Genomic DNA, 24427 nt, shown 5'->3' on the forward strand with positions numbered 1-24427 from the left:
TTCATGATCAATTAAGTATTACATATTGACTATAATCTCACCTGTTTTCAGACACGGTACCAGTTATTGTTTCTTTTTTACACTCTTTGCATTCACACAAGCACAATTATCTGCATTGCAAATAGATTGGATAATCWGAAATGTAATGTAGGCTATTATGTAAATACAATAAAATGATACATTTTGCTTTTAACCACCCCAAATTAGGTTCTATATTTATGTGTAATAGGGACAGTATGTTCACACTTAAGTATTGCATTTTGGGTACATTGGTCCAACACAGTGCGCACGTAGTTTCATCCAAACGAGACAAGCACTTGGAGAATGATTAATTGAAAATGCACACAAAAACACGGCTACACTATATGAATTCTCATTGGCTCTCGCTTGCGTGGTAGCCTAACTCTTGAAACTGAGTGATAAGGGGTCTAACGGTAAAAATAGACACGAGATCTTGTGTAGTCTATCGTGCACGTGTCTCTGCATCAACAGGCGGATAACCCGTATTTGGTTACACCGGACTCAGACTTGAGGGGGTATTTTTCCCATCACATAGGCCTACGGGTTGTCGTTTCTACTGCGCTCGGTGCACTAGTGTAGGCAAAACATGTCTCACAAAGCTTGTTACACAAACCCAGGAGCAGGGGTTAAGCGACCCCATAACGACACAGGGAACAAGTTGACAGTTGTACTTGGTGCACAATGGGGCGATGAAGGGAAGGGAAAAGTGGTCGACTTGTTGGCGACAGAGTCGGACATCATTTGCAGATGCCAGGTGAGGAAATAAGATTAAAATGTACTATTTTTTTCTTATTTGTTCTTTGTAATATATGCATTTGTTTCTTTTGGAGAAGTTGCACTTGCAAGATAATGGTGGGCAAAGGCGCTCTCTCTCCAAACCTTTGCTTTTTATTTTGGCCCAAATTGCTGTATGCACCGGTTATCTTGCAAGTGCCTTAGTATATTTATTTCTGTGAGAAATGTCACACAGTGTACAGTATGTGCCATTGTGAAAAAATGTATATATTGATTAATTGTGCAGAGTCAGGAGTCATAGCGCGATAGTTAAATTCGTTTCCAGGCGCATGAAAGAAAACATACTGGGCATTCACTATTTCAGCACGGCACCATAGAATGTTGGGTTGAAAGACACTGCGTTTATAAATACAAGCAAATTCCGGTATGTTGTAATAAGAACCCGGCTCAACAGAAGTTTGGAGCTGTGTTGACGTGCATAGCGTATCTATGCAAGCTCTATTACAGTATGGGCTCGGGGAGGCCAGTGCCACAGTGTGCTATACTTTGTTCCAGACAGCCYAAGTGGTAAAGGTCTCAGCGACGTCTGTGGCATGCCGCATTCCCTTCAGTCATGTGGCCTGATAAATGTCAATGCGCATTGAGGCGCGCAACAGCGTAGGTCATCAGAGTAGTGGTAGACTAACCAACTGTGATTTACTGAAGGGGACATATTACAGATTTATTGGAAAAGCTGCTGAAAATATATTGCAACCAATAAAAGTAACAGTGCGAGTTGAGCCTAGCCATCTAACTATTTGAAGAATTTGAACCATTTTTAGACCCCTGTTAGCCTATTCTTAAGTGAATGGATCTCAAGTCTCTCACAGTTTGCACCCATTTATTTCAGTGTCTCCCCAGTGGATCCTGATCCCCTATTTGTGAAACAGCTTACAATAGGTCTACATTCCTTTATGCAACTCTAGCCCCACCATTGTGGACTGAATAGACACTGTATCTCTCCTAATTATAACACTGATGTCACCAAAGGGAAACTTCATCGATGTCAWAGTTAAGTGACAGAGACATAGGTTGTCATGTCGACTAGCATGGTATTCACTAATCATGGCATGTTTGATATAAAATATGTTAAAATCAAGAATCAATTTAAGAAGCTTTAGCATTTTTTACATTTGGTCACTAAAGAGTTACTGCAACAGAAAAATACTGTCTTTTCCCCTGGAATTCTATTTTCATCCAAATTTATCTTGATTTTCCTGAGATGCTTGGGACATCAAGTGAGCACTTTTTCAAGTGATAACACAATACAGGAAGTTAGAGATACACAAAATAAATGGTTATGTTCTTGTCGACACTGTCGATACAGACCTCCAAAAGATGGAGGCCGAAATATTCTCAATCCAATAAAGAAAACCATGGCATTTTTTAAGAGTGGTGTTCAATTATCCAAATTGAGAGTGTTGGGCAGTGACAATGGGCAGCAGTGTCCTAAGGTCCCAAGGTCACTCACTCTATCATTCTGAGGACTGTGTCTGTGAAGATAAGCCTGTTTTAGTGCATAATGTAATCAAAGAGGAATTTGGGCAAAGTAAAGATACGTCACTGAACTATGACAAACGTGCTAAACCCTCAAGGTTCCAAATTGTACATTCTTCTGAAATAAAATCTTCCTTATTGAATATGTCAAAATTGTGTTTTATCTACAGACTTTTGTTTGCATGTTGTCTTACTGATATTGTTTACTGTAACTATTTTTCTAGATTAATTATTTGATTCTTGCTTCATATTGTTCACTCTGTATTCATTTTCGGTGCTACAGTAAAATTATTTGGATCAGGACATTCTGGTCTTTTGACTGACAAATCAACACTGGTCTTTGTTAGAAAGTAACCTTAGAAATATGGCAGGGTGAATCTATATGAAGCTTCTGCTGATGACAGAGATGTCTTAATGTTTATTTATGTGATTGGCAATAAAAAAGTGTTACCATTTGCACATTTAGTTTCCTCTTTGGCATTGAGGAAGGAAGGGATTGAGACTGGTATTGGTAAACCCAACCGAGAGCTGCCCAGTGACGCAAGCTTACCAGACTAGCTAAATGCTTTTTATGCTCGCTTCGAGGTAAGCAACACTGAAGAATGCATGAGAGCACCAGCTGTTCCGGACGACTGTGTGATCACGCTCTCCGTAGCCGATGTGAGCAAGACCTTTAAACAGGTCAACATTCACAAGGCCGCGGGGTGTCAGGGAAAAAAGATATACTTACTTGATTTGTTTGATATTAATGGTAAACAATTATATATTTAACTAAGAGTAAKGCTGAGTTTTTATGGTGTCCACTCTAGCTTCCTGCAGATAGTCTGTGCATTGAGGAAATAGATTTTACTAGAGGGCTATAAAACTTTACAGCCACATTCATTTCTGTGACCAGTGGTGCACTGGGGAGATGTMTTCCATGGAAAGGATGTGGGGTGGWGATGGACTGGAACAAAGGGTCCTAGACATCCTGGCATCAGGGAAATTAAGCCAGGGTTGGGGGTTAGAACAACACCATGTGCTGTTAATGACAGGATGAACCCAAAGTGGCTTATGATGCTTTTTGATCTGCCTGAGAAGGATGGAACTAAGCATTCTTAGTGTCCTATATAAGATGTCTGTTTTTCATTGTTAGGGAAGCTCTCGGCAACACAACTTAGTGTGCGGTCGACGGTTTCCTTATTGCAATAACTAATCGATGTTGAATAAAGATGATTGTTTGAATAATTGTCCAAGTCAATCAAATGTATTTATTAAGCCCTTCTTACATCAGCTGATGTCACAAAGTGCTGTACAGAAATCCAGTCTAAAACCCCAAACAGCAAGCAATGCAGGTGTAGAAGCACGGTGGCTAGGAAAAACTCCCTAGAAAGGCCAGAACCTAGGAAGAAACCTAGAGAGGAACCAGGCTATGAGGGGTGGCCAGTCCTCTTCTAACTGTGCCGGGAATTATAACAGAACATGGCCAAGATGTCCAAATGTTCATAAATGTTCAATAGATGAGGGTCAAATAATAATAATCACAGTGGTTGTAGAGGGTGCAACAGGTCAGCACCTCAGGAGTAAATGTCAGTTGGCTTTTCATAGCTTATCATTCAGAGTATTTCTACTGCTCCTGCTGTCTCTAGAGAGTTGAAAACAGCAGGTCTGGGACAGGTAGCATGTCCGGTGAACAGGTCAGGGTTCCATAGCCGCAGGCAGAACAGTTGAAACTGGAGCAGCAGCACGACCAAGTGGACTGGGGACAGCAAGGAGTCATCAGGCCAGGTAGTCCTGAGGCATGATCTTAGGGCTCAGGTCCTCTGAGAGAGAGAGAGAGAAAGAAAGAAAGAAAGAGAGAAAAAGAGAGCGAGAATTAAAGAGAGCGTAATTAAATTCACGCAGGACACCGGATAGACAGGATAAATACTCCAGATATAACAGACTGACCCTAGCCCCATGACAAGTAAACTATTGCAGCATACAGTAAATACTGGAGGTTGAGACAGGAGGGGTCTGGAGACACTGTGGCCTCGTCCGACGATTACCCCCGGACAGGGCCAAACAGGCAGAATATAACCCCACCTACTTTGCCAAAGCACAGCCCCCACACCACTAGAGGGATATCTTMAACCACCAACTTAACATCCTGAGACAAAGCCGAGTATAGSCCACTAAGATCTCCCCCATGGCACAACCCAAGGGGGGGCGCCAACCCRGACAGGCAGACCACGKCAGTGACTCAACCCACTCAAGTGACGTACCCCTCCTAGGGATGGCATGGAAGAGCACCAGTAAGCCAGTCACTCAGCCCCTGTAATAGGGTTTGAAGCAGAGAATCCCAGTGGAGAGAGGGGAACCGGYCAGGCAGAGACAGCAAGGGCGGTTCGTTGCTCCAGTGCCTTTCCGTTCACCTTCACACTCCTGGGCCAGACTACACTCAATCAAAGGACCTACTGAAGAGATGAGTCTTCAACAAAGTCTTAAAGGTGGAGACCGAGTCTGCGTTTCTCACATGGATAGGCAGACCATTCCATAAAAATKGAGCTCTATAGGAGAAAGCCCTGCCTCCAACTGTTTGCTTAGAAATTCTAGGGACAGTAAGGAGGCATGTGTCTTGTGACCGTAGCGTACGTGTAGGTATGTACGGCAGGACCAAATCGGAAAGATAGGTAGGAGCAAGCCCATGTAATSCTTTGTAGGTTAGTAGAAAAACCTTGAAATCAGCCCTTGCCTTAACAGGAAGCCAGAGGCTAGCACTGGAGTAATATGATAGAATGTTGTGGTTATAGTCAAGATTCTAGCAGCCGTGTTTAGCACTAACTGAAGTTTATTTTGTGCTTTATCCGYGTAGCCGGAAAGTAGAGCATTGYAGTAGTCTAACCTAGAAGTGACAAAAGMATTGATWMATTTTTCTGCATCATTTTTGGACAGAAAGTTTCTGATTTTTGCAATGTTACGTAGATGTAAAAAAGCTGTCCTTGAAACAGTCTTGATGTGTTCGTAAAAAGAGAGATCAGGGTCCAGAGTAACACCGAGAACGCCGAGGTCCTTCACAGTTTTATTTGAGACGACTTTACAACCATCAAGATTAATTTGTTTACAACCAGAAGATCTCTTTGTTTCTTGGGACCTAGAAATAGCATCTCTGTTTTGTCCAAGTTTAAAAGTAGAACATTTGCCACCATCCACTTCCTTATGTCTGAAACACAGKCTTCCAGGGAGGGCAATTTTGGGGCTTCACYATGCTTCATCGAAATGTACAGCTGTGTGTCGTCCGCATAGCAGTGAAAGTTAACATTATGTTTCCGAATGACATCAGAATGACATTTCACATCGGTAAAATATATAGTGAAAGCAATAGTGGTCCTAAAACAGAGCCTTGAGGAACACCAACATTTACAGTTGATTTGTCAGAGGACAAACCATCCACAGAGACAAACTGATATCTTTCCGACAGATAAGATCTAAACCAGGCCAGAACTTGTCCGTGTAGACCAATTTGGGTTTCCAATCTCTCCAAAAGAATGTGGTGATCGATGGTATCAAAAGCAGCACTAAGGTCTAGGAGCACGAGGACAGATGCAGAGCCTCGGTCTGACGCCATTAAAAGGTAATTTACCACCTTCACAAGTGCAGTCTCAGTGCTATGATGGGGTCTAAAACCAGACTGAAGCGTTTCGTATACATTGTTTGTCTTCAGGAAGGCAGTGAGTTGCCGCGCAACAACTTTAAAAAAAATTTTTGAGAGGAATGGGAGATTCGATATAGGCCGATAGTTTTTTATATTTTCTGGGTCAAGGTTTGACTTTTTCAAGAGAGGCTATATGTCACGCCCTGACCTTAGAGAGCTTTTTATGTCTCTATTTTGGTTTGGTCAGGGTGTGATTTGGGTGGGCATTCTATGTTCCTTTTTCTATGTTTTGTATTTCTTTGTTTTGGCCGGGTATGGTTCTCAATCAGGGACAGCTGTCTATCGTTGTCTCTGATTGGGAACCATACTTAGGTAKCTTTTCCCCACCGATGCTTTGTGGGTAGTTATTTTCTGTTTTGTGTTTCTGCACCTGACAGAACTGAAGCTTGCTTCAGAGCTCTGGTATTTTMTGTATACCAGGGAGATAGTTTCTTATGATAAATGTTTTTTGTTTTTAGGGGTGCAACTGCATCTAGGGTATTGCGCAAGGTTAAATTGAGTTCCTCAGTTAGGTGGTTAACTGATTTTTGTACTCTGACATTCTTGGGTAGGTGGAKAGAGTCTGGAAGGGCATCTAGGAATCTTTGGGTTGTCCTAGAATTTATAGCACRGCTTTTGATGATCCTTGGTTGGGGTCTGAGCAGATTATCTGTTGCGATTGCAAACATAATAAAATGGTGGTCCGATAGTCCAGGATTATGAGGAAAAACATTAAGATCCACAACATTTATTCCACGGGACAAAACTAGTTCCAGAATATGACTGTGGCAGTGAGTAGGTCCGGAGACATGTTGGACAAAACCCACTGAGTCGATGATGGCTCTGAAAGCCTTTTGGAGTGGGTCTGTGTTCACTTTTCCATGTGAATATTAAAGTCCCCAAAAGTGTGAATATTATCTGCCATGACTACAAGGTCCGATAGGAATTCAGGGAATTCAGTGAGGAACGCTGTATATGGCCCAGGAGGCCTGTAAACAGTAGCTATAAAAAAAGTGATTGAGTAGGCTGCATAGATTTCATGAATAGAAGCTCAAAAGATGAAAAGTCATTTTTTTTTTTGCTATTGTAAATGTTAGCAACACCTCCGCGCGGGGTATATGGTCACTAGTGTAACCAGGAGGTGAGGCCTCATTTAACACAGTAAATTCATCAGGCTTTAGCCATGTTTCAGTCAGGCCAATCACATCAAGATTATGATCAGTGATTAGTTAATTGACTATAACTGCTTTGGAAGTGAGGGATCTAACATTAAGTAGCCCTATTTTGAGATGTGAGATATCACAATCTCTTTCAATAATGGCAGGAATGGAGGAGGTCTTTATTCCAGTGAGATTGCTAAGGTGAACACCGCCATGTTTAGTTTTGCCCAACCTAGATCGAGGCACAGACACGGTCTCAATGGGGATAGCTCAGCTGACTACACTAACTGTGCTAGTGGCAGGCTCCACTAAGCTGGCAGGCTGGCTAACAGCCTGCTCCCTGGCCTGCACCCTATCTCATTGTGGAGCTAGGGGAGTTAGAGCACTGTCTATGTTCGTAAATAAGATGAGAGCACCCCTCCAGCTAGGATGGAGTCCGTCACTCCTCAACAGGCCAGGCTTGGTCCTGTTTGTGGGTGAGTCCCAGAAGGAGGGCCAATTATCTACAAATTCTATCTTTTGGGAGGGGCAGAAAACAGTTTTCAACCAGCGATTGCGTTGTGAGACTCTGCTGTAGAGCTCATCACTCCCCCTAACTGGGAGGGGGCCATAGACAATTACTCGATGCCGACACATCTTTCTAGCTGATTTACACGCTGAAGCTATGTTGCGCTTGGTGACCTCTGACYGTTTCATCYTAACATCGTTGGTGCAGACGTGGATAACAATATCCCTATACTCTCTACACTCGCCAGTTTTAGCTATAGCCAGCACCATCTTCAGATTGGCCTTAACGTCGGTAGCCCTGCCCCCTGGTAAACGGTGTATGATYGTTKGATGATTCGTTTTAAGTCTAATACTGTSGGTAATGGAGTCGCYAATKACTAGGGTTTTCAATTTGTCAGAGCTAATGGTGGGAGGCTTCGGCGTCTCAGACCCCGTAATGGGAGGAGTAGAGACCAGAGAAGGCTCTGCCTCTGACTCCAACCCATTGCTTAATGGGGAGAACTGGTTGAAMGTTTCTGGCAGCTGAATGAGCGACACCGGTTGAGCATTCCTACAGCATTTCCTTCCAGAAGCCATGAGAAAATTGTCCAGCTGCGGGGACTGTGMGAGGGGATTTATACTACTATCTGTACTTACTGGTGGCACAGACGCTGTTTCATCCTTTCCTACACTTAAATTACCTTTGCCTAACGTTTACGTCTGAAGCTGGGCTTGCAGCACAGCTATCCTCGCCATAAGGCGATCGTTCTCCTGTATATTATGAGTACAGCAACTGCAATTAGAAGGCATCATGTTAATGTTACTACTTAGCTTTGGCTGATGGAGGTCCTGACGAACCACGTCCAGATAAAGCGTCCTGGGTGAAAAAGTTGAATGAAAAAAGTTGAGCGAGGGAAAAACTAAAAATATAAACGGTAATTAAAAAGCAAAAACCATAAAGTTGGCAGGAAGCAAAGTAAGGTTAGCGACAAACCGCACAGCGGCACGTAAACAAGTCTACATGTTGTGACCGGAGTCTCTCTTAGTACTGAAATTTCCACTACAGGGGCCAGACATATTACCAGGACGTGTACTCAGAGCATGCGCGGACCAACTGGCAAGTGTCTTCACTGACATTTTCAACCTCTCTAGTGCCTGTGCCAAAGAAAGCAAAGGTAACCTGCCTAAATGACTACCGCCCCGTAGCACTCACGTCGGTAGCCWTGAAGTGCTTTGAAAGGCTGGTCATGACTCACATCAATACCATCATCCCCCTATATCCACTTCAATTCGTATACCGCCCCAACAGATCCACAGATGACGCAATCTCAATCGCACGCCACACTGCCCTTTCCCACCTGGACAAAAGGAACACCTATGAGAATGCTGTTCATTGACTACAGCTCAGCGTTCAACACCCTAGTGTCAGGACCCGGTTACGAACTCGGGTCTCCGGTGTGAGAAACAGTCACTTAGCAAAACTGAGCCACTAATAGTCRGCAGAACCCAGAAGATGAGGCAGACACAGCAGTACTTGAGACAGTGTTTTAATAAAGTAAAAAGGAAAGTACTTCAGGCAAAAATATAAATCCACAACGTCAAAAGTAATTCCAAGAGAAAAAAGGTAATCCTCCAAGACAAAAGGTAAATCCACAAGGTGGTAGATACAGCAGGGAAAAAACCTCAAAAGAAATAATCAAAAATAAATTAACAAGAACAAAAACAGAGTACCTCAAGAGAATCCAACTGGAGTAATAAATGTACACAGYATTGCTGGGGCTGGGTGCTAACATTCAAACACAGAGCAAAGAACTGAGGAAAACTAAGGGTTTAAATACATACAAGGGAAACGAGGCACAGGTGCAAATAATAACTGGAAACAAGGGRRRAMAAAAGGGTCAAAAAAGCACAATGGGGGCATCTAGTGGCCAAAACCGGAACAATCCTGGCCAAATCCTGACAGAATCCTCCCCCTAGGAACGGCTCCTGACGTTCCTACCAGATTTCTCGGGTGGATGGCCCTGAACTGTCGAATGAGGTCAGGGTCCAGTACGTCTTTGGCAGGAACCCAGGAGCGCTCCTCGTGACCGTAGCCTTCCCAGTCCACCAGATACTGCCAGGACCGCTGCACACGGCGGGAATCCAGTATCCGATGGACGGTWAAAGYCGGCTGGCCYCCGATGACACGGGGCGGAGGGGGAGGTCTGCCTGCCGGGATAAGGGGAGTAGTGCGTACGGCCCAGTACACCACTGGGGCCAAGCTTCCTGCAATCCAGGACCCATATAATAGGTGGTGCCAAGTCATAGACTATTCTCTCCGCTACCGCACGGCAAGCGGTACCGGAGCRCCAAGTCTAGGTCCAAAAGGCTTCTTAACAGCTTCTACTCCCAATCCATAAGACTGCTGAACAATTAATCAAATGGCCACCTGGACTATTTGCATTGACCCCCCCTTTGTTTTTATACTGCTGCTACTTGCTGTTTATTATCTATGCATAGTCACTTTACCCCTACCTGTATGTACAAATTACCTCAACTAACCTTTATCCCCGCACATTGACTCGGTTCCCGGCACCCCCTGTATATAGCCTTGTTATTGTTTTTTTATTGTGTTACTTTAAAAAAACATATATTATTATTTATTTCTAAAATATTTTCTTAACTCTATTTCTTGAACTGCATTGGTGGTTAAGAGCTTGTAAGTAAGCATTTCACGGTAAGGTCTACATCTGTTGTATTCGGCGCATGTGACAAATACAATTTGATTTGATTTGACCAAGTCTGTGGTCCCACTGGTGGAGACGTAAGAAAGGTTCCTGCAGAAGGACAGGAGTGAAATGCAGCTGCAGAGGAGATACTGGAAGTAACAACATACACATAACTTTTAGGACAATGATAAAAGGTCCTTATAGGTAACATTTCAAGTCCTCAAAGATTCTTCAAATGGGCTCATTTCTGTCTCCACCTATGCATTATTCAACAAGCAAAAGAAAATAGTGAACTATCCTTTGTGCTAAGAAAGAGTTTGGATTTGTCACTAGTTTACTGCTAAGGATCTATTTGTCCCTGGTTGCACAGATAAGAGGGTGTCCGTTTGGGGTGCCCCTCTWCCTCTAGCGTGCCTGCCAGGCCCAGGGGATAAGGAGGAGTTACATGCCTGGGGAAGCATGGATACATGAGAAGGGCATACTGCCCCGATCACTGCTGCTGCTAAAATAGCTCCTACTCTAGTACTGCAGATTGTGGGTTAGTTTGATGTGGGAAGACCTACTGTATTTCCCCAGGCATGTTATAGTGTGACCAACCAGTCTTGTGTATCTACAGAYAGTGGATAATTGTTGGATGAGATAAACTAACCCATACAGTTATCACATTCCTGAGTGCCCTCTCTGTTCTTCTTGTTCTCTGAMCACAGGGCGGTAACAACGCAGGTCACACGGTGGTGGTGGATGGGAAGGAATATGACTTCCACCTCCTACCCAGCGGGATCATCAACTCCAAAGCTCTTTCCGTGATCGGTGTGTACATCCCTATTCCCTGTCTTCAGCAGCTTGCACTAACCAGTCACTCGGCTCTTTGGTTTGCCAGTTGTAGGCCTACCATCCAATCATAGCCCACTGTGTATTCTTACACAGAACATCCCTTCTGTCTCTGCAGGCAATGGTGTGGTCATTCATCTGCCAGGCTTGTTTGAAGAAGCTGAAAAAAATGAAAAGAAAGGTGGGAAGATTTTGATATCAACATTAAGTAGCGTAATTGGCCTATAGTTTGTCTTAGAATGTGCRTGTTGATAATCCATTTAGAAAGGAACAGCAGATGAGAGAACAGAGTGATTTTKCCTAACTATTTTATGTTTCCATCCCACAGGCCTTAAAGACTGGGAGAAGAGACTGATCATCTCAGACAGGGCCCACATTGGTAACTAACACTCTTATTGGAAAACAGCTGCATTTAGAGGAGAGGGCAAAGGACATGTAGTTCAGATAGTGCTAAAAACAGATAAAACAAACACAGTTGTTTGTTGAGAGTAACAGATGTGGTGTGATAGGATATAATTGATTATTGCTGATTGCCCACCAATCAATTGCTGATTGATTTATGTTAGTACTTTTTACMGTTACTGCAGGTTATGTAACAATATGGCAATGCAATATTTAATATAGTTTGTGTTGTGACAACAGTTTGACATTGATCAGCTGACCAGCTGTGAGATGTAGTGAGATGATTTTAAGAAKACTTTTTTACAGTGCTGGTTAACAGTTGTTGCAGATAATTTTAGGACATGGAGAGACATTTATCCCATACTCTCACATGTTCCGATGGCATGTTCTGCTGTTGACAGGCATATGTTTGTGTCCGTGGTGTGAAATAACCTGTTTACCCTTTGGACAGTGTTTGACTTTCACCAGGCAGTTGACGGGCTCCAGGAGGTACAGAGAGAAGCACAGGAAGGGAAAAAGTAAGAACTGGAAATTACACCTTCTTCTGCAGGACTCAAACAACACTTTACTAAAGCCTGCAGGTGTAATGCATTATGATGCATTTAGAATGCATTGTAAAACTTGTCATAAATCATGATACATTATAAAAGCATGCGATGCTTGTAACATGTTATTAAGCATTACCTGCATGCTTTAAGTAAAGTGTTACCAGATTAATTGTTTTATAAGAATCATAATTCCTGTAGTGTTGAAATGCTTATATTCCTCAAATATAGTGTTGTAATTCATAATTTACTTCATACAGTATTGGAACCACAAAGAAAGGCATCGGACCAACCTACTCAAGCAAAGCATCACGTACGGGGCTGCGTATCTGTGACCTTCTAGCTGATTTCAAAGACTTTTCTATGAGGTAAGTCTCACCATCATCACCTTCACCTTCACTCACAGAGGCTGAGGGTTATGGGGAGTGCCAGTTTGGCATTTGGCTCTCTGGACAATGGGAACATTTATTATGGACATATTGCTACAGTATATTCATGTTCTTCTGATGGTGGCTTGGTTCTAGGTTCAAGAACCTTGCTCAGCAGTACCAGGCCATGTTCCCCACATTGGAGGTAGATGTTGACGGTCAACTGAAGAAATTAAAGGTGGATTTCATGAAGTGTGCATTTTTTATGTGTTTGTTTGTGTTGACATGGCGATGGGGTAAATACCCCTCAGCTATTAGAAAAAGTATGTCAGAATTGTAACAGAGTGGACACACTCATAACTCATCATCATCAACCCATAATAACCATGAAATCCTCTCAGTCATGGGGTGAGGTCTAAATTTAGCATCGGAGAAGCAGATGAGAATTACAGTAGCTCTGCTCTCATGATCCATCTATCCATACATTAGGAACAAATCGAATCTTGCATCCTGTCTAATCATATAGGAGTATGCTGAGCGGATAAGACCCATGGTGCGAGACGGTGTCTATTTCATGTACGATGCTATTAATGGACCCCCTAAGAAGATTCTGGTGGAGGGAGCGAACGCTGCCCTGCTTGACATTGACTTTGGTAAGGGAATTCTATACTCCCCTATGGCTGACTGTATGAGACGGTTATAGACGCATGAATATGAGTAAGCACTGTTAGCCCAAGAGAAATGGTACTCACTACAGTAAGTTGCTCTGGATAAGAGTGTCTGCTAATTTACTAAAATATAATAGTATGTTCATAGGCATATAATAGTATGTTCATAGGCATGGTATGTTTCCTTAGAATGGGTTTGTGTTTGGTTTCTTAAGATAGGCTCAACAACTATTTGGGTCGACACAGTCCTTGTTTACACCTGTTGACACAACCACATATACAGTATTCATTATAATGAAATAGGACATTTTAAAGGAAGACATTCCCCCACACAGTTTGCTAGCAAATGGTCTGGTGCACATCCATGAGGCTATCAGAAATGCATCCCTTTAGAATGTTGCTCTCGTCTCCCAGGAACATACCCATTTGTGACATCATCAAACTGTACCGTGGGTGGTGTATGTACCGGACTGGGCATCCCCCCTCTGAACATTGGTGATGTGTATGGGGTAGTGAAGGCCTACACGACTAGAGTGGGCATCGGTGCGTTCCCCACAGAACAACTCAATGTGAGTCAAACCCCAAACATGATACACTAAATGCAAGTAAGAGGAGCTATAGAGTGAAGAACATAATGTCAGAATTCAAATGCAAAGTAGTCAAGTCTACACAGAATAGAGTAGTTGAAGGTCTGATTGCTCAGACCAGCTTCTCTGCTGTCATCTGTCCTTACAGGAGGTTGGAGAGCTGCTGCAGACGCGGGGCCATGAGGTGGGCGTGACCACAGGGAGGAAGAGACGCTGTGGTTGGCTGGATCTGGTCATCCTGCGTTACGCCAACATGATCAACGGCTTCACTGCGTGAGTGTCACAGCAGAGTTTGCCCTGCCCCGAATGTCGTGCAGTCCTGTTACCTTTATAGAAAATGTGGGCCACATTGCCACCTACTGGATCTTATGTGGGGGGGGGGGACAAGAGAGGAGAGATACATGTTACATTTTTTCCTTGTTTTTCAATCACAGGTTTGCATTAACCAAACTTGATATCCTTGATGTGATGGATGAAATCAAAGTGGGAGTGTCTTATAAGCTCAATGGCAAAAAGATTCCCTATTTCCCAGGTAAGACTGACTGAATTTAGTAGTGTATATATTCCTCTATACATGTATGTGATGAAAGAAACAAAGAATTGGCTTGGCTTTATAAGATTAATTTGTATATTTTTTCCACTAAACCTTTCTCCATGGACTGTATGACCCATGTCTCCTCCCTGTCTTCTCAGCTAACATGGACGTCTTGCAGAAAGTGGAAGTGGAGTACGAGAAACTGCCTGGCTGGAAGAGTGACACCTCAGCCTGTAGGAAGTGGGAAGATCTGCCAGTCAAAGCCCAGAACTACATCCGCTTTGTGGAGATCCACGTTGGCGTACCCAGTAAGTATTATATTCCAAATTCAGGACCTACATGCTGTTTTAAAAATAACGAGATCAATACATAAAAACTTTTCAATGGCTCTTAATCAATGTTTTCTCTTTCCAGTCAAATGGGTTGGAGTGGGCAAGGCCAGGGAGTCTATGATCCAGATGTTCTAGGACACAACACCTTCCTCCATCCTTYCTCTCTCCATGAAGGTGAATTGAGGTGCTATGGCTTTATCTGCCCTGGTCAGATTTCCTCTGTTTTTAAAATGTTTTTCCTACTTTACGGGGCTGCCGCAGCCACACAAAGTGAGCAAATATGAGACTTTGAGACATGTTCAGAAAATACTTATATTGATTGTGTCACAGTGGCTCTTCTCTGTTGCAATTTACAAACCGTGAAATTATTTTAGTTGAGTTCAGATAGACTTGTTTATGTCCCAATTCCTTTCTTTGCACTGATATAGCATTTGAGTATTTTGCAAAATATTGTTTTGATTTGACATTACTGTCATGTCAGGTAGCCTATGTTGTTTAGACTTGAATGAATCTTGGCCAGTATCTGATGCCTAATACTTGCATGCTGATGGAGAACGACAGCTGAAAAAACTATTYTGAACAATGTGCAATGGCCAGAATTATGTAGTCATGAGTATAACATTTTATCTTTTATTTAACCTTTATTTAACTAGGCACTTCAGTTAAGAACAAATTCTTATTTATAATGACGGCCTACCAAGAGGCAGGGACGTGGGCTGGGATTTTAAAAAAGTTGGGCGAAACACACATCACGACAAGAGAGACACCACAACACTACATAAAGAGAGACCTAAGACAACAACACAACACAGCATGGCAGCAACACAACACAGCATGGTAGCAACACAACATGACAACAACACGGTAGTGACACAACATGGCAGCAGCACAGCATGGTAGCAGCACAAACATGGTGCAAWCATTGTTTGGCACAGACAACAGCACAAAGGGCCAGAAGGTAGAGACAACAATATATCATGTGAAGCAGCCACAAGTGTCAGTAAGCTTGTCCATGATTGAGTCTTTGAATGTAGAGATGTTGTGGTCTAGGTGTAAATGATGTGTCCTGTATCATGTTGTCCACATTTTGTTGAAAGCGCACAGGGATCCATTTTTTTTGCTTCTGTGACACATTTGATGATATAAAACAAATGTATTTTTGAACCAATCATATCTCAGTCCCGATGTATTTTTGCACCCGTCAAATTTCTGTTTTTCGTAATATTATGTCCCCCATTGATACTGTACTATAACAGCTAAGATGGCACTGTGATACCCCAAAAGTTATCTAGTGCAATATTGTTACAAGTAGAAATCTTTAAGAAGTGGAAATCTGATATGCAAATAAATCTGTTATATTGCACAATTGATCTGTTGTGTTTTGTCTATTTTGTCTCTGGCACACCCTYCTGTCAAGAAAAGATACAAATAGTCACAACTCTGGTGAATACTGAGGAAATAGTGTCATCTGCTGGACTAGGTTATTTTAATTGGCAACAGTCTGAAGTGGTTTCCTCTCCCTATCTCCGGCTGCATTTACACAGGCAGACCAATTTGGATCTTATTGATCACTAATTGGTCTTTTGACCAATCAGACCAGCTCTGAGTAAGCTCTGATGTGAAAACAACTGATGTGATTGATCAAAAGACCAATTAGTRGAAAAAAGATCAGAATGCCTGTGTAAACAGGAAACCAYTTCAGACTGTCGCAGCCTCCTTTCCTTTATCTGTTCTAATCTGAGAACACAATAGGTGAAATAGTACATTGTAAAATGTCATTCAAGGGACTTGCTTCCAACTATCAGAACTTAAAATCCCTCTATTTATTTGGCACTGGTGTGGATTGTAACCTGCTACGGATCAGTGGTGATGCGAACTTTGTCTTCATTTGGTCTCATCAGAAAGTCTAGTACCACTACATTGCTGAAATATTGGCAATGAGGCTCCTGTGCTCCAGTTTGGACGTTTAGGTTATCTGATTAAGACCCTTTCAAATTAAATCCCAGCCACTTTTACCACACCTGCTCCCCATGACCCTTCCTCTCCCCTCCGAGTGTCACCCCAGAAGGGTGTCACTTCCCTGAAAATAGCCAGTTACTGTGACCCAGGGATGGCCTGTTTAATGAGAAGGTTAGGGCAAATTAGATAAGAGCCTGCTGGAGTTTCTCATTCGGTAAGCAAGGGGCCATTTTGGCTCTTTTATTGACAATAAATCCATAGTTGCTGTGAGAAACTGTTCCTGGAATTGTGTCCCTGCAGGGGAGGAACACTAGGTCTTTCCATCTGTCTCACCACTTAACGTCTCAGCCTCTCCTTGGACATTTATATTTATGTGTTTGTGCCTTGTTTTCAGGATGTTTGTTTTCTGGATGCAAGTCCCTGTTGTGTTCCTCTGCTCCCGCAGGAGCCAATACTAATCTAATGTTGAAACAGTTCATATCTTTACTTCTGGCTTTATACTGGAAGTTGGATGGGCATTTCATTGACGATGATGAGGAGGATATCCACATGTTCTTTCTTTCTTGTAATTTAATTTACAATATGCTAGAGTCTGCGTTGCAGAAGCATCTCAGRGAGAAAATGGCTGTTTTCAAACAAAGGCAAATAATAAACCACACATAGAAATTGTAGAAAACAAGCTCAATTACTTGAACAGTTACAATATTTAAATTTAGGGGAGTAACATTGTTATTGCATTGTATTATATATTTAGATTGCAGTTATGTTACTGTAGTAGATTAATACAGCAGTTGTGGCTCAATCAGTGGCGGTCGGTGACGTTTAAGATGAGGGAGGATGATCATTTTTATTTTTATGAGCATGGCCTTATTTCTATTATAGCATATTGGAAGACTGTCATTCATATTCCATTCACCCAGCTCAATGTAACATTGATAGGTTTAGGCTACTACTTGATACTCTAATATTCCCTATAACCATCATGAGGTCGGTTGCTACAACCTAGCCTATGAATGAAAGTTTACAACGTAGGTGCACAGGTCGAGAGAAAAATTAGAGTAATCAAGRTGACAGAGGGCCTCCCAAGTGGCGCAGTGGTCTAAGACACTGCATCGCAGTGCAAGCTGTGCCACTAGAGATTCTGGGTTTGAGTCCAGACTCTGTCGCAGTGTCACGTTCCTGACCTGTTTTCCTTTGTTTTGTATTTGTTTTAGTTGGTCAGGGCGTGAGTTGGGTGGGTTGGTCTAGGTTTGATTTTCTATGTTGGRATTTTGTGTTCGGCCTGGTATGATTCTCAATCAGAGACAGCTGTCAATCGTTGTCCCTGATTGAGAATCATACTTAGGCAGCCTGGGTTTCACCTGTGTTTTGTGGGTGTTTGTTCCTGTGTCAGTGTTTGGGCCACACAGGACTGTTTCAGGTTAGTCACGTTTGTTGTATTTTGTAGTGTTTGTTGTTTTCCCATTAAAATATGAATACTTACCAATCCGCATCTTGGTCCGATCCATGCTCCTCCTCGTCTGAGGAGGAGAACGACTACGACAGCCGTTACACGCAGAGCCTGTTAGGGGAGGACGCAACCAGGAGACCCATGGGGTAACGCACAATTGGCCCAGCGCCGTCTGGGTTAGGGGAGGGTTTGGCTGGCAGGGATGTCCTTGTCCAATTGCACACTAGCGACCCCCTCCAGGTGTCGCTGATTTTCCCCAGTGTATTTATCCCTGTGTTTTTCCTGTTTCTCTGTGCCAGTTTGTCTTGTATGTTTCCAAGTCAACAAGCGTTTTTCCCGTTCCTGCTTTTTGCATTCTCCTTTTTCTAGTCCTAGCRGGTTTGACCCTTGCCTGTTTCTGGACTTTGTACCCGCCTGCCTGACCATTCTGCCTGCCTTGACCACAAGCCTGTCTGCCACTCTGTACCTGCTGGACTCTGATCTGGTTTTGACCTTTTGCCTGTGCACAACCATTCTCTTGCCTACCCCTTTGAATTAATAAACATTGTAAGACTCCAACCATCTGCTTCCTGTCTGCATCTGGGTCTCGCCTTGTGCCTTGATAGTTTGCTTCTGTTTAAGAAACATTTTTAAACAGAATCGGCGGAATGAACACACCCCTGATCATGCGCAAACACAGGCCACTTTCGTAGCAGCCACATACAAACAGCATGAACATTTTGCTTGTTATATAATTCCTTCTAGCATCTATRCACTCTCCTCCTCTCACATTTTCCCTTCGCTTGTGCACTTCAGAGCACAACACATGTGCCTGGGGCCAGGCAAAAAAAACTTTCTAAGCCAAACCTTCATATCATAACCGCTAACCACTACACACAGCCTATGTCGTTGGCACCATATTAGCTAACAACGCTAGTAACGTCATAATCAACATAGCTACTATAACTAATGCATTACTAAACCCGGTACAATGATTCAGTACAGTGTACAGTCAGCAAGCAGTTCAGCAGTTACACCAGTGGGTGGCAATACATTTATAAAACCAAAAGCTTACCTTGACTTGGAAGAGTTCCAGTGTTTGGATAGCCATAGCCAGCTAGCTAACATAGCACCCCCCTCTGTTTCAGCCAGGTGTTTTAGTAGGCTAAACTAGCTATCTGTATTCGCTAGCTAAGTGAAAGTGAAAAAAATACAACTAAATATCTCTCTCTCGCTCTCTTGCTTCTCCTTCATTGTAAAACAAATTAATTTGTTCAAACCTGTTCAACTATTGTCTTTAAGTCAAACCTGTTCAACTATTGTCTTTAAGTCAACCACTCACCACATGTTATACACTGCAGTGCTAGCTAGATGTAGCTTATGCTTTCAGAACCAGATTCATTCTCTGATCCTTTTATTGGGTGGACAACATGTCAGTTCAATCTGCAAGAGCTCTGATAGGTTGGAGGACGTCCTCTGGAAGTTGTCATAATTACTGTGTAAGTCTATGGAAGCAGGTGAGAACCATGAGCCTCCTAGGTTTTGTGTTGACGTCAATGCACGCAGAGGAGGATGGAAACTAGCTGTCCTCCGGCTACACCATGGTGCTACCCTACAGAGTGCTGTTGAGGCTACTGTAGACCTTCATTGCAAAATAGTGTTTTTACTCAATTATTTGATGACATGAATATATTTAGTATAGTTTTATCTAAAAAGGATACATTTTTGAATGTTTCACTTTGAATTTTTAAGAAATTCACTGAGGGGGATGGTCCTCCCCTTCCTCCTCTGAGGAGCCTCCACTAGGCTCAATTACAATAACCTTCCCAGTAGGGCCCTCACTATATATCCTAAGTGGGCATCACACGAAAGACAGAAAAGTCTTGAAAAGAAAAGGTGCTGTGTGTGGCTTACTTTCAGACTAGCACTCAGAATTCTGCACAGTAGGGGTGTCAATGACTTCTGTCACACCATCTGCCTCCCTCTCTTTCTCACTCACTCGTTCTTGCTTTCTCTCTTACTTTCTCTCCCTCTCTCTGGGAAAACTTTCAGTCATAACAACGCTCAGACCTTACAGATATCAGTGAAAATCCTTTGTTGCAGCTCGAGTGAAAACATACAGTAATCATATCGTGGTTTGCCATRGAAATTCCTTTTTGAAGAGATAACGATGTGCGCATTGAAGTGCTAAATGTCACATTAAACAGTTCTCGGCAGGTGTCTGTTGTCTTGGGCAATACAGTGCTGTATTTCTCTTTTAAAATATATTGGGCAACACAGTACTGTAACTCTCTTTTAAAACGTCTTGGGCAATACAGTATTGTATTTTTTTTTAAAGAAAACAGCTTGCATCACTAAATGTATCATCACAAAGACCCGAGTGAAAACGGTTGTAAACGCTTATCTTCTCATTAATTGGATTTAAGAGCTCTATTTTTTTACTGGGTGTGTGCAATTGTAAGAAAAACACGTTAGGGGAGAAGAAGGTGCATGCCAGATGCTTTGTCAATCTGACCTTTGCTTGGGGGGTTGAGATCTTACCGGATAAGAGAGAAGGAGTGAGAAAGAGAAAGGGGGGGGGGGCATCAATATACAATATAATATACAGTTACATGCTTGCTCATTAATCCATTCCTGTTGATGACTTTAGTTTAGACTACATTAGTACAGTAAAAGCCAAACTCTTTGTGTCACAAAGTAAAGAGGTATTGATATGAACAAGCTACAGATAAGCTTCCTGATAACCCTCAACATTCGTACACCATTCAGCAACAAAAATAGATGAAAAAGTATTAACAATTTAAAAAGTAAATTCACTGGTTTARATTTGCTGGTTTAGATGTTTAGATGTTTACCCAATGTGTTGGTATTGCAAAGCCAACTATGGTCATATGAGGCACGGCGCTTACAATGCACATGGGTTTGATTCCCACTGGGGCCACCCATTCAAAAATGTATCGTGGCAGACGGCAGGGAGAGGTGAGGGGAGTGGTTATTGAGGGGAGATATCTTACAGCCTGCTGGCTCCACCCCCAAGTCTTATATGGTCTTCCTGCCCCAACGAGGCAAGGCGGTGGTTTGTTAAGCCAGGGAGTGCTTGAGGATAAAGGAGGAAGCAGCCTGCACAAAGGGGCAGAGTAGGAGAGAACCAATAGCGTTATGAAGAGTGGGAGAAGCGAGAACAATATCTGTGTGATTACCTGTTGTGACCTGGACTGTCGGACTACTCCCCCTTGTGTACCGGACCGGATTGGCTGAGGACCCGAGTGTGAGGATTACCCCTGGAAAACGTAATGGACAACGAGAACGGCTTGTGGGCTGTGAGGTGATTGGTGAATTCCCCCTTCTTTCCCCGTGTACCGAAATCCTTAATAAACCCCATTTGCGTTCTATTTATGCTACTGGTGCRTGTTTTGGTATTGAACTTGGTGACGTGGATTCCCCACACCCTTGAGCCTGCTACATATGGTGGAGAATACGGGCAACCCAAATCAAGCTCAATAACTAAACAGACACAGAGCACAATGGAAGCATTGGTGAGACAGCTGGTGGAGGCGAACATAGAACAGCAGGCTATGCATCGAGAGCTACTGGAAGAACAGCATCAGCAGACCACTCTCCTGCGAGCTGAACTCAGCCAGCTGAAAGATGCCCAGGCCCGCATAGCGGCAGGCGCAGCAGTCTCTCATCCCAAACCTAGTAGGTTTATATTGAAGCTGACCGAGGCTGACGACATCGAGGCATCCCTACAAGCCTTCGAAAGGACGGCGGCTAGGGAGAAATGGCCCCATGGGCAATGGGCCAGCCTGCTAGCACCCTTCCTATCAGGCGCGGCACAGAAGACCTATCAGGATCTGACGATTGGCCAGGCGACGCATTACGAGGTGCTGATTAACAGGGCACAAAGATTCCATGATTGGGCGTATGATCTTACAGCATCCCCCCGATCACAAATGCATGATCTAATTAGGCTGGCCAAGAGCTGGCTAACTGCTGAACCTATGACGCTCACGAYCATCGAGAAAGTGGTCATAGATAAATGTATATGGTCTCTCCCGTTCGAAACTAAAAGGTTAGCCAGCCAAGCTAACTTGCAGAGTGCAGATCAGCTGGWGGAACTGGTGGAAGGACAACAGGTGGCTTTGGAGGTCCTGTACAGCGGACAACCATGGAAGGCGGAACCCTCCACTCACCCGAAGGAGCAAAAAAGGAAGGAGGACCACGTCCAGAACCCCAGCCAAGGATGGGGGGACACCAACAGTCAGCTCCCCGAGACAACGCCCCTTCCTGAACCTGGACAGCAGGAAGTGCTACAAGTGTGGGGAGCCGGGACACAATGCCTGGAACTGTCCAGACCGCAATGTCCCGATGCCTTCGGCCTCAGCCAGTGAGGTAGCCACCGAGCTTCCCTGTGGCTTACTGATGGCATGCTGGGCTGAGGAGAGTGGTACTTCCCCTGTCACCCCGGTAAGAGCCAACGGAAAGGGCACCACGGCACTTTTGGACTCCGGGAGTATGGTGTACCCTGACTGACTTCGCCCAGTCCCAGAACTTGACTGACACCGTGGCCATCACGTGCATACACGGTGAGGCCAAGGACTACCCTACTACACTCCTCCACCTACAGACCACAAAGGGACAACAGACGGGAACAGTGGGAGTCGTCCCAAACTTGCCTGTGCCGGTCCTTATCCGAAGGGATTTCCCGACGTTCCGCTAACTGTGGACCAGTATGTCTGGAGATGTGGGGAACCGAGGGAACCAGAAGGGAGGAAGTCGGAGAGCAGAAGGGAGGAGGAAGTCGGAGAGGTGGGAGGGGCACCAGAAGGAGGGATGACCGGATGTGTGGATTCCAGGTAGTGGACCCCCAGGCATCAACCAATCCCCTCTCGGAGGGGAACTCTGAAGCCAGACTGGAGGGAGAGGTGGCGAGTCTGAAAGACATGTTACCAATGGAACATGAGGTGGCACCAGAGCCCGCCTCTCTAGCGGTCCGGTTCGGCACGGCCCAACTGGAGGATCCCAACTTGGCCAGTGCTCTCCAGCAGGTGACCATAGTGGACAGAAAGCCCGTGGAGGGGGTAAGTCAAATAACCTACCYCCTTTTCTCTATAAAGAACAAGTTGCTATATCAGGTCGTGAAGAAGAATGACGAATGTCTGGAGTTGTTGTTGGTGCCCCGTCCCTTTGTACCATCTGTCCTGCAGTTGGCGCACTCCCACCTTCTTGGGGCTCACCTAGGGGTGGAGAAGACCCTTGACAGGTACAAGGTACACTTTCACTGGCCATGACTGAAGAAAGCAGTGGAGGAACACTGCCGCAGTTGCCCGGAGTGCCAGCAGGTGGCTCATAAAAACCAATTTTCACAGTCCCTTAATTCCCCTACCCATTATTTCAGTTCCTTTCAGCAGGATTGCAATGGACCTGGTGGGACCTCTACCCAAGAGTCACAGAGGGCACCAATACATTCTGGTGATTTTGGATTACGCCACCAGGTGCCCGGAAGCCATTCCCCTACGCACTATGATGGCCACCAAGGGAATCGCATGTGAGTTGGTTATGCTGTTCTCCCGAAGTAGGCATTCCCGATGAGATATTGACCAACCAGGGCACCCCTTTCATGTCAGGAATCATGAAGGATCTATGCAAGCTAATGAGAATGACCCAGTTGTGCACCTCAGTGTATCACCCTCAGACCGATGGATTGGTGGAARGATTCAATCCAAACCTGAAGCAGATGATAAAGAAGGTGATGGAGGCTGACGGAAAGAATTGGGCCCAGCTGCTAACCTACCTGATGTTCTCGATCCGAGAAGTGCCCCAAGCTTCAACAGGATTCTCTCCCTTCAAACTCCTGTATGGGAGACGATCCCGGGTACTGCTGGACGTGGCTAAAGAAGCCTAGGAACAGCAACCGTCGCCCCACCAGACCTTGGTGGAACACGTGGGAGATATGAGAGATATGATGGCAACCCACTGATACGGGAACACATGCTGGAGGCCCAGGAGGCCCAAGAGCAGGTGTACAACAGAGGGGCACAACGAAGGGACTTTCAGCCAGGAAAAAGGTGTTGGTGTTGGTCCCCATCTCAGAATGTCAGTTTTTGGCCTGGTGGAACGGACCATACGAAGTCATTGAGAAGGTGGGTGAAGTTAACTATAGGGTTAGACAGCCGGGACGTAGGCATCTGACYCAGATTTACCATGTGAACCTGCTAAAGAAACGGAATACACGTGATATACTCTACTCTATTTCCCCGAAGAAGGAAACCCCACACCCTTGAGCCTGCTACAGTATGCACACATGGCTGTAAGTTGCATTGGATAAAAGTGTCTGCTAATTATTATTAACTGTATGGCCAGACTGTGTCGGTGTGTTGGTGTGTGTGTGTTGTGTGTGTGTGTGTGTGTGTGTGTGTGTGTGTGTGTGTGTGTGGTGTGGTGTTGGTGTGTGGGGTGTGTGTGTGTGTGTA

At 44.1% G+C, this 24427-nt stretch overlaps 1 protein-coding gene across 1 annotated transcript; it reads left to right on the forward strand.

Annotated features, from left to right (window-relative positions):
- Positions 1 to 516: 516 nt before the first annotated feature.
- On the forward strand, positions 517 to 15295 carry LOC111973328 (adenylosuccinate synthetase isozyme 1 B). The gene is made up of 13 exons (XM_024000649.2): positions 517 to 775; positions 11006 to 11108; positions 11248 to 11310; positions 11458 to 11508; positions 11983 to 12049; positions 12337 to 12444; positions 12601 to 12682; positions 12971 to 13097; positions 13527 to 13681; positions 13848 to 13972; positions 14134 to 14231; positions 14393 to 14542; positions 14649 to 15295. Exons 1-13 carry the CDS (start codon positions 608 to 610, stop codon positions 14699 to 14701), a joined length of 1350 nt encoding a protein of 449 aa, XP_023856417.1. The 5' UTR covers positions 517 to 607; the 3' UTR covers positions 14702 to 15295.
- The last annotated feature ends 9132 nt before the right edge of the window (positions 15296 to 24427 follow it).

This window comes from Salvelinus sp. IW2-2015, linkage group LG14 (assembly GCF_002910315.2).
Source record: "Salvelinus sp. IW2-2015 linkage group LG14, ASM291031v2, whole genome shotgun sequence".
NCBI lineage: Eukaryota > Metazoa > Chordata > Actinopteri > Salmoniformes > Salmonidae > Salvelinus > Salvelinus sp. IW2-2015.

What these genes read in the sequence shown, in the direction of transcription:
- LOC111973328 (XM_024000649.2), top strand. Translation starts at nt 608, where the DNA reads ATGTCTCACAAAGCTTGTTACACAAACCCAGGAGCAGGGGTTAAGCGA. An exon ending in CAAAGCTCTTTCCGTGATCG is followed by an intron (nt 11,109 to 11,247) that starts GTGTGTACATCC and finishes CTGTCTCTGCAG; the next exon opens with GCAATGGTGTGGTCATTCAT. An exon ending in TCCCCACAGAACAACTCAAT is followed by an intron (nt 13,682 to 13,847) that starts GTGAGTCAAACC and finishes CTGTCCTTACAG; the next exon opens with GAGGTTGGAGAGCTGCTGCA.